We start from the raw sequence: 13,813 nt of genomic DNA, 5'->3' as shown, positions 1-13,813 counted from the left end.
TGGGGCACTATATATGGGGCATTTTATACTGGTACATTATGGGGGGGCACTAGCAGGAAGGGGGGAGAGGAGCACTATGGGGGAATTTACTGGGGGCACTATATAGGGGTATTTTATACTGGCACATTATGGGAGCACTATGGGGACATTAGCTCAACTGGGGGAATTACAAGGGGGTATTTTTTGCACGGTCACATTATAAGGAGAATTATTTCTACTGGGGAAGGGGCATTATGGTGGGCTTTATTACTCCCCCATGGTATGACCTCCTAGTAGCAGCACCAGCCTCTCCCTGCTCTGCTATCCCTCTGCCCCTTCTCCAAATCCTTATTATGAAATCTTTCTCATTAGGATAAGACACAACATCAGCTCCGCCAAGCCCCCGGCCAAAGTGTTGAAGTGGTGTCCGAGATCCCCAAGGGCCAAGCCAAGTAACTGTAAGTTTTCATGTGGAATATGTTTGTTATACACATATAACATACACTGTGCCCCACAATATACAGTATACCTCTACACTGTGCCACACAATATACAGTATACCGCTACACTGTGCCACACAATATACAGTATACCGCTACACTGTGCCACACAATATACAGTATACTGCTACACTGTGCCACACAATATACAGTATACCTTTACACTGTGCCCCACAATATACAGTATACCGCTACACTGTGCCCCACAATATACAGTATACCGCTACACTGTGCCACACAATATACAGTATACCTCTACACTGTGCCCCACAATATACAGTATACCGCTACACTGTGCCACACAATATACAGTATACCTCTACACTGTGCCACACAATATACAGTATACCTCTACACTGTGTAGTCTGTGTTCTATAAGCACCATTGTTTTGTGGCGGCAGACAGAAAATAATCTGGAAGTGCCCCTCCCGAGACCAGGCTTTGACTGCTACGGGGGGGGGTCCACTGTGCTAACGGATGGCCCCTATGGCAGTAGCACCATAGCCCCCATATATGGCTAAAAAATTATTGCGAAGGGGGGGGGGGGGGGTACACCATTTTCTACCGCTCCGGGTGACACCAGCCCTAGCAACGCCACTGTGTGCTATGACATAACAAACTTAGGCTACATGCACACGACCGTGGTGTGTTTTGTGGTCCGCAAAACACTGATGGCGTCTGTGCGCCTTCTGCAAAGTGCGGACAAGAATGACTATAACGGAGCAACGGATACGGACAGCACATGGAGTGCTGTCCGCATCTTTTGCGGCCCCATTGAAGTAAATGGGTCCACATCCAAGCCGCCAAAACTGCGGCTTGGATGCGGACCAAAACAACGTATGTGTGCATGAGGCCTAATTCTATGGGTCAGTACAATTACAGAGATAACACATTTATATAGTTTTTATTAAGTTTTACTACTTTTAAACTATATAAACCTTTGAAAAAATTTTAAAAAAAAATTGCATTGCCATTTTGTGACACCTACAACAGTTTTTGTATTTGTGTCTACAGAGTGTGAGGGCTTGTTTTTTGCAGGGCGAACTTTAGCTTTTATTAGTACCATTTTGGGGTTTGTAAAGCCTCATTCACACATGAGTGTTTTGGCCAGTCATTTCCATCAGTGATTGTGAGCCAAAGCCAAGATTGGAGCCTCCATAAACATAAGGTTTTTTTGTGTTCTGTGTTGAGTGAAAATCGCAGCATGTTCTATATTCTGCGTTTTTCACCCAGCCCTGGCTCCATAGACGTGAATGGGGCTCCAGTGAAAAACGCATTGCATCCGGAAGCAAGTGTGGATGCAATGCGTTTTTCACTGATAGTTGCTAGAAGATGTTGTTTGTAAACCTTCAATTTTTTATCACGCCCTTGAAAAATGAATCAAATCGCATTGCACCGTTGAAAAAACTGAACACAATTGCAGACAAAACTGACTGAACTTGCTTGCAAAATTTCACTGAACGCATCCGGACTTAATCAGTCACGCTCCTGTAAAAGAGGCCTAACCCTGGGTTCACACCTGAGCGTTCTGAAAGGAGCGCTCTATATGCGCGATTGTACCGGCGTTTGCAATCGCGCATACAGAGACAAGCGAACGCCCATTGTCGCGCGTTCCCGAATGTCTATGTACGGGAACGCGCGACAAAACGCCCCAACGAAGCTCATGTACTTTTTTGAGCGTAGGGCGTTTTACAGCGCGATCATACGCGCTGTAAAACGCCCAGGTGTGAACCATTCCTATAGGGAATCATTGGTTTCTCCTTGTTGAGCGTTTTACAGCGCGTAGGAACGCGCTGTAAAACGCTCAGGTGTGAACCCAGTGTAAGGCCTACGATCAGGATTCAGTGCTGGTGCTATGTGTTCATGTCACGCATCGCACCCGCGCAGAAAACTTGCTTGTGTGAAAGGGGCCTAAGGGAAAGATCTGCACCTGTTCTATGTTTAGAACCGCATCTGGTTTTCGCTCAAAATCACTGATGAAGATCACTGACCGAACACTGATGTGAGAATGCGGCATAAGACTTTTTATTCAGTTTGTATTTGGATCATTTTTGGTTTTTGGTTTTGTTATGGCGTTCACTGCCACCACTGATCTTTTAACAGTTTGGACATTTTTGGATGAAGATATGCTTTTTATGTTTATTTATTTGTTTATTTTTATATGTAAAATTGGGAAATGAATGAATTTAAATATTTATTTTTTAACTCCCACTCCTGTCTAACCCCACATATGGGGCCGTAATGTGCTGTCCGCATCCGCGGATCCACATCCGCATTTGCGGATCCGCACTTCCGCATCTGTGCTTCCGTTTCCGCAAAAAATTTGAACATGTCCTATTCTTGTCTGCAATTGCAGACAAGATTAGGCATTTTCTATTATAATGCCGGCGATGTGCGGTCCGCAAATTGCGGAATGCATATTGCCGGTGTCCGTGTTTTGCGGATCCGTAAAACACTTACGGACGTGTGAATGGCCCCTCATAGTAAAATGATTAAAGGTTACATTTTATCTTCATGTATATTCTAATGGATTACCTTCCTTGTACAATGTTATACAGTCCTGATCAAAAGTTTAAGCCCACTTGAAAAATGGCAAAAAAAATCGTATTTTACATGGTTGGATCTTAACAAGGTTCGAAGTAGCGCTTCAACATGCAACAAGAAGAAATGGGAGTGAGACAAAACACTTTTTGAGCATTCAATTTAATAAAAACAACGAATAAACTGAAACAGGCTGTTTTTCAGCTGAAGTTTAGGACCACACTCGCAAAAAAATAAAACAAAACCCCCCCAAAACAGAAATCCAACTGGTATGTCAGTGTCCATGTTGTGGGACTATTTGTGCACTTCTAGTAATTATTTCTTGGCTGCAAATATGAGCTGAAGGTTTTTCATGTTCGCCTGCCATTAAAATGAATGGGTCCCGCCGTGAACTTGCGGTTCGCGAACATTTTTCCTCTGATTTAAGTCATCTTCCGTTCCATTATTCCACAAAACATATCCGTATGATTTCCGTATGCGATAAGTTTTTTGCGGATCAGAAACGGAAACAGTAACTTATTAATCACCAAACACATGAGCAATATTGGCTGGACATAGCATTTCTACTGTATGGATCTGCGAAATACGGATGTGTTCTGTGTGCGTTCTGTATTTTTTGCGGACCCATTGACTTGAATGGGGCCTCAGACCGTGGTTTGCGGACAATAATAGGACATGCACTACTTTTTGGAGGAGCGGAAACGGAATGCAAACGGAGAACCTTCCGTTGTGTTTGCGGACCCGTTGAAGTGAGTCCTAAGAATGACCAAATTAGTGCTCCCTCACAGTAAGAACACCCTAATTAATGCACCCCTTCACAGTAGAATACTCACTTAGTGCCCCCTCACAAAAGTGCTGCCCCCTTACGGCCCCTTTGCAATAGAGTTGCCCCTTTAGTTCCCTCCTTACAATAATGATACTTTCTTAGTGCTCCCCTTACAAAGTGTTGCCCCCTTAGTAACCACTCACGATAGTGTTACTCCCTTAGTTTCCCCCCTTAAAATAACAATGCTTTCTTAGTGCTCCCCTTACAATAGTGTTGCCCCCTCACAATAGTGTTGTTCCCCTAGTTTTACCTCACAGTAGTGCTACCCCCTTTAGTGTCCCCTTGCAATGGTGCACAGAATCACAAAAACAGATCAGTTTGCACTGTTTTTCAATTTTCTAATCATAACTGATCTTAAATAGATTTTCCAGCCTTTTAACATTAACGGTTTACCCTTAGGATAGTTTGTAAATATTAGTGGGGTCTGACTCTAGGCACCCTCTCTGATTAGCTGTTTGAAGGGGCCAAGACAATTGGAATAACACTGCAGCCTCTTCGTTGTTTACTTTGGTTGGTATATTGGTTTGTGCTGCTCAATTCTGTACTTTTAGTAATGGTGGTACAGAGTAGCACAGTTTGTTCACTTTTAGGTTAATGGTACAAAGCTAAAATGCAGTGCACCGCTGTTACTAAAAGTATGGTGTTCAATGTTAGAATAGCCTCTTTTTACCCTATAGAGATGTGGACATGCACGGCTAGATCACCGCTAGCATGTCCGCAATATACCTGTCCCATATCTCTGAGTGGTTTTATTGAGTGTAAAAAAGGATTTTATATATATATATATATCTATATAGATATATATATCTATCTATCTATATATATATATATATATATATATATATATATAGATATGTAAATCAGCCTGGTAAGGAGCCCAAGGGGCTGTACTAACTGTTGTGGAGCCCAGCCACGCCCCCCTGTGAAGGAGACCAGCACCACCTGTAGCCACGAATCTCCTCCTTGCTCACAAAGTCAGATCGCCGTAATCTCGCAATTACCAGGCCGATTTCCATATATATATATAAAATATTTTTTTACACTCAATAAAACCACTCAGAGATATGGGACAGGTATACTGCGGACATGCTAGCGGTGATCTAGCCGTGCATGTCCACATCTCTATAGGGTGAAAATAGGTGACAGAATCCCTTTAATGTTGTTTTCTGTAACAGTTGTCCATTCCTTTTAGGTTGGTGAGATTGAACCTAGAGAATACTGACAAAATATGTGCAAACCGCTTAAAGATTTTGCATTCCAGAAAAAGATAAATTTTTCTGCTGTTTATTCATTCTACAGATCCACCAAATGTCCATATTATTGGGAATCTGCCTTTCAGTGTCTCAACACCTCTCATCATCAAGTGGCTGGAGGAGATGGCAAACAGAACTGGTCCATTCACATATGGCAGGACTCAGATGACTCTGACATTCCAGTGTGAAGTAGCTGAGGTATGATCAACTCAGCAGTGGTTTTACTCATGATGATGAAACATGTCCAGGAATGCAATTTCTAGGCAGCACATCACCTCATTGCTTAAGGCGAACTGTGGGGAACGAATGATAATTCACACAAAAACCCAACGATGATTGCAGCATGTAAATGTAACTAAACAGGTATCGTCGAGCGGTACTCTTTATTGGAAAATTATCTTCTTGGGTAAATGCGTTTTTACTGTTACAAATCAACAAAATGTATATGAATGTTGCCCACCCTTCCACAGGTTCAGGAGGACTTCTTTGGTTGACAGTACACAAATCTGTAGAGATTGGCAAGTATGAGTTAATTTTATCTAATCTGATACTGTAAGAACTTCAAACGTTATCTAAACATGACTTTGTAATGACTTTCCTTTGAAACTGCATTTTACTATAAGGCTGGTGTCACACACAGAGTTTGTCTGACATTTGTGAGGCGTTTTGCCTTTAAAGGGAACCTGTCATCAACTTTGTGCTGCCCATACTAATGGCAGTATGAAGTAGAGACAGGTGAGTTGATTTCAGGAGTCTGTCATTTAAAAGTTAAAAGTAAATGGTTGCCGAGAACCAACATCACAATCATTGCAGACTGGGCCTGGAAAAGAGTCACGGCCACCTGAGAAGAGTCCTGGTTATTCATGAATTGCTGCTCTCCTGCCCACCTGCTAATGACTGACAGTTTTCTACCTAGTTTTCTCCCTTTATCTCTAGGAGAGAACTGCCAGTCATCAGCACATGGGCGGGGTGTGCAGGAGATTATGAATAACCAGGACTCTTCTCAGGTAGATTTGACGCTTTTCAAGGACTGAGCTGTAATGATTATGATGCTGGTTCTCGGCAACCACTTACTTTCAGCTCATTAGTGACACACCGCTGACATCATCAGCATTTCTGTCACTAATGTATGTTGCCCTCAGTGAGGTCAGCATAAAGTTGATGACAGGTTCCCTTTAAGTACCCCCAGTAGTAATAAGACTTTCAGTATTAATTTGTCCCTCTATAGTGCCCCTATTAGCAATAAGGCCCCTGTATAAGGGCCCCCAGCAGTAATATGGCCTCTCTGTAGTGTCCTCAGTAGTTATAGTGCACCCCTAAAGTGCCCCCAGAAGTGATAAGTCCTCCTAATGTTCTCTCAGTAGTAATAAGTTTCCTCCTTAAAAAAGAGGGAGAGGGGAAGGAAGAAAAATAGGGGGATGGGGGGGGGGGGGGGGGTGAAATATTCTTTTATTTTTCTTCTTCCCTGATTGTTTTATAAAATTCATGATTTAAGGTATTTTTAAGTATATTAATTGGCCAATAAATGTGTTTTTTATTTTTATTGTTATTTATTTATATACATTATTATGTGCTGTTTGTTTAGAGGGTTGTGGTATCCTAATCGATTATGGCCTACCGGATTTTGATTCATTTAATTATGAAACTTATCATTGATTATGGATAGCTATTAATTTGTATCTAAACAAACTTATCCCCCCCCCCCCCCCCTTCTACTTCAGGATATATAATTATTGTTTTTATTTATATATTAATATTTATTGTAAAATCATGCCATTGATATTCTATTGTATCACTTGATCATGCGTTATTATTGTGTACTCAATCATGGTGTCTGTATTATGTTTTTTAAATTAGTTTATCTCCTTTATGCACCATCACTTTATCTTTGCCCCGCCTTCTAATGTACATAGTTGCGCACTGTGTGAGCGGACCTTATGTTTTTGGTTTGTGTTCCATCGGTGGAACACATATTGCGTTCCATCGTGGCTATTTTCTTCTGGCCACATGATCTAGACATTTCCTGTGGCTTGGCCATTTTGCCCATGCGTGCTGTGACCCTGGGGGCGCCAGTGAACTCACACACATACTGCTTACTCCAGGTGAATAATATTATTGATATAATTGTTTTAATAAGTTTATTCAGTATATTTATGACACACTTTTACATGGCCCACTACCCTTGAGGAAGCCGGATTGTGCCGGCGATATGCGTGGGGTGTCTTTCTTCATGTTGCTCAGGTCCTCTTCACCAGCTTTTTCACAGGTTATGGCTCTCACATTTTGACCTGATTTATGATTCATTTGATGCCACATTATATATAATATCAATCCTTTATGTATTCTTATATTGTTATTTGTTGTAGCTGGACTATACATTTTATATCCTTATATTTTGGACGCTAGTGGACTCTGTATGAGTGTTGGTTTTATTCTTTCACCAACACTTTGTTCTATTGTGTACAATTTTTTATGTGTCTATGTGTCAGTGTTGTCTAATAAATATTGCCTTTTTATTTCATGTTTTTTGTGGTGGTCCTCTTGACTGTATCATAGTCCTTTTTTTTTGCATAGTTTGTTTTGGACCACCTTTTGCACTCCTGGTTTTTGATTTATGCTACTGTGCCCCCTTAATTATATTGTTGCTACAAGGTTCCTCCTTAAGTCCATCAAATTCAATCAAGGGATAGGTGGGCATGTGAATTTTAGGAAAGGGGAGTGCGAACCTGACTTCTACACGTTTACATGACCCTTAATCTTATTTAGATCTAAACATTCATCTAAGCCTTTTTTTTAAACCGTCAGGTAGACTATTCCACTGATTTAAATTTCTTATGGTAAAGAAGCTTTGTTGCCTCTGGAGAACTTTTTCTCCTGCAGACAGAGGCAATGCCCCCTTGTCTTTTGTGAGCATTTTACATGACATCTTTTCACCTTATTTTTTGTATGAGCCATTTGTATAGGTTAATCGTGTCTCTCTTAGACGTCTTGTCTCAAGAATAAAGACATTTCATTATTTAAATCTTTACTCATAACTAAGACCCTCCATGCCCTTATCAGTTAAGTCACTCTCCTTTGTACTGTTTCCACCTCCAGGGCATCCCTTCTCTGAACTGGCGCCCAGAGCTGAACTGCATATTCCAAATGAGGCTGTACCAAAGCTTTGTAAAGTGTTAATATTACATCCCAGTCCTGCCTTGTTTAATACATGACAATATCCTGCTTGCCTTAGAAGCTGCTAATTGACATGCTGTTATTTAGTCTAGGGATCGACCGATTATCGGATTTACCGATATTATCGGCCGATATTGAGTATTTTGAACGCTATCGGTATCGGCATCTATTTTGCCGATATTCCGAGGGTATGGGGAACACAGATCGTGCTGCTGACAGCGCTCTCCGTGTTCCCCTTAGCAGCACAGGGGAGAAGGAAGCAGTGTCTCCTCCCCCTGTGCTGCTGCCGCTGCCGCCAATGAGAGGTAGGAGGACAAGAGAAGGGGAGGGGCTGTGGCCACTGCGCCACCAATGAAGCTTAATCTTTCATTTATTCATATACAGGAGGCGGGAGCTGGCTGCAGAATCACATAGCCGGCTCCCGACCTCTATGAGCAATAGCTGCGATCTGCGGTAGTTAACCCCTCAGGTGCCTCGGATCGCAGCTACTGCTCATAGAGGTCGGGAGCCGGCTATGTGAACCTCCTGTATATGAATAAATGAGAGATTAAGCTTCATTGGTGGCGCAGTGCGCCCCCCCAGTATTAAGCATTGGTGGTGCAGTGCGCCCCCCACCCCAGTATTAAAAACATTGGTGGCACAGTGCGCCCCTCCACAGGATCCCCTCTCCCCTACTCCTCCGATCGGAGCCCCAGCAGTGTAATGCTGGGGCTCCGATCGGTTACCATGGCAGCCAGGATGCTATTGAAGCCCTGGCTGCTATGGTAAGCTCCATGCTGCTGTGTGCACAAAGCACAGAGCAGCAGGGACAGTGTGAGCTCCTATTCACCCTGATAGATCTCTATCAGGGTGAATAGGACAAGGGTTCTAGTCCCTAAGGGGGCTAAAAGTTAGTTAAAAAAAAACAAACAAAAAAAAAAGTTATAAAAATAAAACACCAAAATATTAAGTATAAATGAAAAAGAAAGATTTACAAAAAAAACTACACATTAACAATAAACATAAATTTTCAGCAGATTTGTGTAGGAATTTTTATATTTTTTTCAAAAATGAAAATTCCCAGAATATCGGTATAAATTATCGGCTATCGGCCTGAAAGTTCACAAATTATCGGTATCGGCCCAAAAAAATCAATATCGGTCGATCCCTAATTTAGTCTATGCTCTACAAGTACACCCAAAAAAAAAAACCTGAAAAAAAACCTAATGCTTTTAATCCTGTTTTCTATATCATTAAAAGGGTTATATGAGCCTAAATGCCACCCCATATGCCCGGTCCCCTCACACTGATTCTTCTTACCTGAGGTGGCAAAAAGTTTGAAGTCTCGCGAGTACCGAAGTCACTGAAGTCTCGTGAGACTTCGGACTAGGGCTGCAGTAAACGAATATTTTTGTAATCGAGTATTCTATCGATTATATTTCTCGATTCATCGAGTAATCTAATAAGAAAAAGCTACTTAAAATAACGTACGTAATTAGGTATGTATAAAGTTATTGGTTTGAAGGGGTTAATAACTTTATACATGCCTAATGCCAAGGTGCTTCCATTAACCCCTCCAAACCAATAACTTTATACATGCCCATTGGGTTTGGAGGGGTTAATGGAAGCACCTTGGCATTAGGCATGTATAAAGTTATTGGTTTGAAGAGGTTAATGAAAGCACCTTGGAGGTGCCTTCATTAACCCCTCTCTAAACCAATAACTTTATACATGCCAAGGTGGTGCTTGCAGCCTCCATTAACCACTCTCTCTCCATCTGCCTCCCCCCAGCCTCTGATCTGCTTGCCCCCAGCCTCTGATCTGCTTGCCCCCAGCCTCTGATCTGCCTCCCCCCAGCCTCTGATCTGCCTCCCCCCAGCCTCTGATCTGCCTCCCCCCAGCCTCTGATCTGCCTCCCCCCAGCCTCTGATCTGCCTCCCCCCAGCCTCTGATCTGCCTCCCCCCAGCCTCTGATCTGCCCCCCCAGCCTCTGATCTGCCTCCCCCCTTAGCCTCTGATCTGCCTCCCTCCTTAGCCTCTGATCTGCCTCCCCCAGCCTCTGATCTGCCTCCCCCCAGCCTCTGATCTGCCTCCCCCCAGCCTCTGATCTGCCCCCCCAGCCTCTGATCTGCCTCCCCCCCCCAGCCTCTGATCTGCCTCTCTCCTTAGCCTCTGATCTGCCTCCCCCCAGCCTCTGATCTGCCTCCCCCCCAGCCTCTGATCTGCCTCCCCCCCAGCCTCTGATCTGCCTCCCCCCCAGCCTCTGATCTGCCTCCCCCCCAGCCTCTGATCTGCCTCCCCCCCAGCCTCTGATCTGCCTCCCCCCAGCCTCTGATCTGCCTCCCCCCCAGCCTCTGATCTGCCTCCCCCCCAGCCTCTGATCTGCCTCCCCCCCAGTCTCTGAGCTGCCTCCCCCCAGCCTCTGATCCGCCTCCCACCCTCCCCCCAGCCTCTGATCTGCCCCCCCTCCCCCCCAGCCTCTGATCTGCCCCCCCTCCCCCCAGCCTCTGATCTGCCTCCCCCCCTCCCCCCAGCCTCTGATCTGCCTGCCCCCTCTGGTAACGCAACCCCCCCCCTCCCTCCCCAGTATTAATCATTGGTGGCAGTGGCCACAGGGTCCCCCTCCTCCCCCCCATCATTGGTGGCAGTGTCAGTTCCGATAGGAGCCCCAGCAGTGTAATGCTGGGGCTCCGATCGGTTACCATGGCAGCCAGGAGTCACGCTACTGAAGTCCTGGCTGCCATGGTATGTTAGTGAGCAGAGAGCAGTGCATTATACTCACGTGCGCTGTGGCCGGCGGTCGCTCCTTCTCATAGGTCTGTGCGGCGCATTGCTAATGCTGTAAGCATTATCAATCCGCCGCACAGACAGAAGAAGGAGCGACTGGCGGCCACAGCGCACGTGAGTATAATGCGCTGCTCTCTGCTCACTAACATACCATGGCAGCCAGGACTTCAGTAGCTACCTGGCTGCCATGGTAACCGATCGGAGCCCCAGCATTACACTGCTGGGGCTCCGATCGGAACTGACACTGCCACCAATGATGGGGGGGAGGAGGGGGACCCTGTGGGATATGGCCGGCACATTCATTGGTGGCGCAGTGGCCACAGTCCCTCCCCTCCTCCTCCTACTCTGTCCTCATTGGTCTTCAGCGGCAGCCGCGCACAGTGGGGAGGGAGAGACTCCCTCCTCCTCCCTCCTCCTCGTCCCTCCTCCTCCCTCCTCCTCCCTCCTCCTCCCTCCGCTGGGCCTCCGGAGGACACGGAAGCGGTGAGTGAGACGCTTAATTTCACTCCCGCTCCGTGATCACGTGATGTAAACGATTTCCCTGCATCGATGAATTTTTTGACTCGATTTAATCGAGTTATTCGAATAATCGTTTCAGCCCTACTTCGGACATTTTAATGCTGTACGGAGACGGTCCTTCAGCCAGTTAGAAACTATACTTCCTACAGTGCTTATCCCCCCAATAATACGTCACCCCCAAAGTGCCAGAAATAAAATACTCGCCTGAGTCCCCCTCTATACTCCCTACTGCAGGCTTCTTTCAGTCTGAGTTACGTAAGTGGTTACAATGCACTCATTGCATCGCCTGAGATGCGCCTATGCTGCCTAATAGGCTTCAGGACTAGTGGCCTATGAGAGTGATTAAAAAACAAAACAAATGTGCAGTGGCTGTTGGAATTTTTACATTCCATTTTTTGTGCCATTCATTTTTCCATACTGCTCTTAACAAGGAAGCAACACTACAGGGGAGTACATACTGTCCTATAAAAGAATACAAAGCATACAAAAATTACTTTAAAAACACCAGGTGAAAAAACACATAATAACGGCAAAAATACCTAAAAAAAACACAATAAAAACACTCAACAAGTCAGGCTTTTGGCCCAATAAAAGTACAGCACAAACTGCTTGTAACAGCACCCTAAGGGTTATTGCATATAATGTATAGTTTAGGTTTGTAGTTTTTTTCAGATGTGCCACGTTTTTGGTGTATTTTTTTTAAATTGTACATATTGGGCAATAGGAAATAATAAAACGCACTACAAACACTGTGGGGAAGATACACAAAGAGCAACATTGCAAATGTCTGTCAATACAGAATGCACCATATTTATTGAGAAGCACATATATTTGGCTATGAGATGGCTTACATTTTAACACTCATTTACCCAGCTTTCTGCGTAGTAAATCTTTTGGGCTGTGGAGGCCCCACCCCCTCATCTAAGCCCCCCAATTTTCTCACTACTTTTGAAAAGTGGCGAGAGACTTGAAAAGGCGGAACTATATCGCATGTGCCATAATTTTGGACTTTTTTAGCCACAGTAGTAAAAGGCATAAAAAGTTTGATAGATCTCTCCCTGTGTTTTTTGTAAGTGGCGTTTTAAGACAGTTCCTTTGTCCCTTGACAATTTTTCAAACACCAGCATGCTCTGCTCTGGGTGTGTTTTTTTTGTCACGCATAGACTTTTCTGTAGGAAAATACACAAGCAAAACGTTGTGTGCCCAAAAATGCCAACCCGTAAAACGCTTGTAAAAAAACATGAATGTTACGTTGTTTGCCGCAAGCAAAAAAAAAGAAAAACTTCCCAAAAGAAATATGTGTGGAAGCACTGTAAAGAAGCTGGTGTTCCCAAATCGTCTTGATATGACCAAGTTATATTAAGAATAATGGCGGTGGTCTAGTATCCCACCATTCTTCTAGTAGAGTACAATAGATGCATCACTGGAACACTCCCCTGCTGACGAATCCTGCAAATAAAAGTGGGAGAAAATGTTCATAAATAAGTCTCTAAAGCTGTCATTTATCATCACATATGCATTCCATTACTGCCTTTATTATACCCTGCGCTGCATTCATAATTTTCCTGTTTACCATTGGATACTGTGGACACTTCTGAATGCAGGCCACCAGAGCAAGCCCTTTAGTAGCCAGGGTGGAGATCCCATAACAAAGGATACATATGCTATCACTGCAATTGGTGGGGGTCTATCTCCTGGGACCTGCAGCGGTTCAGGGAGTAAAGGGGCCACAGCACTGGTTTTAGCATGGTATCCCTTCAAAGTGGCACTTCCAGAAGTGCTGCACCCCTTCATTTTCAGGATCATTCATTCCATTTACTTTCTCTAGCAGTCCCGTAGAAGTGAATGGAGTAGTGGACACACTTTTTCACCACCACTCCATTGTTATAGGGGACTCCAGGACCTCAATTTTCGAGATCTCTGGCTGGGGGTTCCAGCAGTCTGACCCCACGCAGTCAGACACTTTTTTCCTATCCCGTGGATAAGGGGATAAGTTATTGTGGTAAAGCTTCTTCCATCTGGGACATTGATGGCATATTAGGATATACCATCAATGTAGGGTTGTTGCGAGTATCGAAAATTCGATACCAAAATCGATACTTTTGTCCCGGTATCGATACGAAACCGTGATTTCCATTTTTTCAATACTGGGCTGCACTGCCGTGCAGTCTAGTATCTCTGGACATGAGAGCGCTGCTGTCAGCACGCTCATGTTCCCTCAGCAGCACAGGGGAGAAGGAAGCAGTGTCTCCCTC

The 13,813-nt window shown here is 44.3% G+C and overlaps 1 protein-coding gene across 2 annotated transcripts in view; it reads left to right on the top strand.

Moving 5' to 3' along the window:
• TFB1M (transcription factor B1, mitochondrial) overlaps positions 1-13,813 on the top strand; it is a 191,710-nt gene that overhangs the window by 79,358 nt on the left and 98,539 nt on the right. For both annotated transcript variants that reach the window (XM_044292177.1, XM_044292178.1), the window contains exon 5: positions 5,146-5,297. In XM_044292177.1, the coding sequence (XP_044148112.1) occupies positions 5,146-5,297 (152 nt within the window). The remainder of the gene's footprint in view (positions 1-5,145; positions 5,298-13,813) is intronic.

The sequence above is a fragment of the Bufo gargarizans genome, chromosome 4 (genome assembly GCF_014858855.1).
Source record: "Bufo gargarizans isolate SCDJY-AF-19 chromosome 4, ASM1485885v1, whole genome shotgun sequence".
Classification (NCBI taxonomy): Eukaryota; Metazoa; Chordata; class Amphibia; order Anura; family Bufonidae; genus Bufo; species Bufo gargarizans.
The sequence above is the reverse complement of the archived record's forward strand: the minus strand, read 5'-3'. Positions and strand labels throughout refer to the sequence as shown.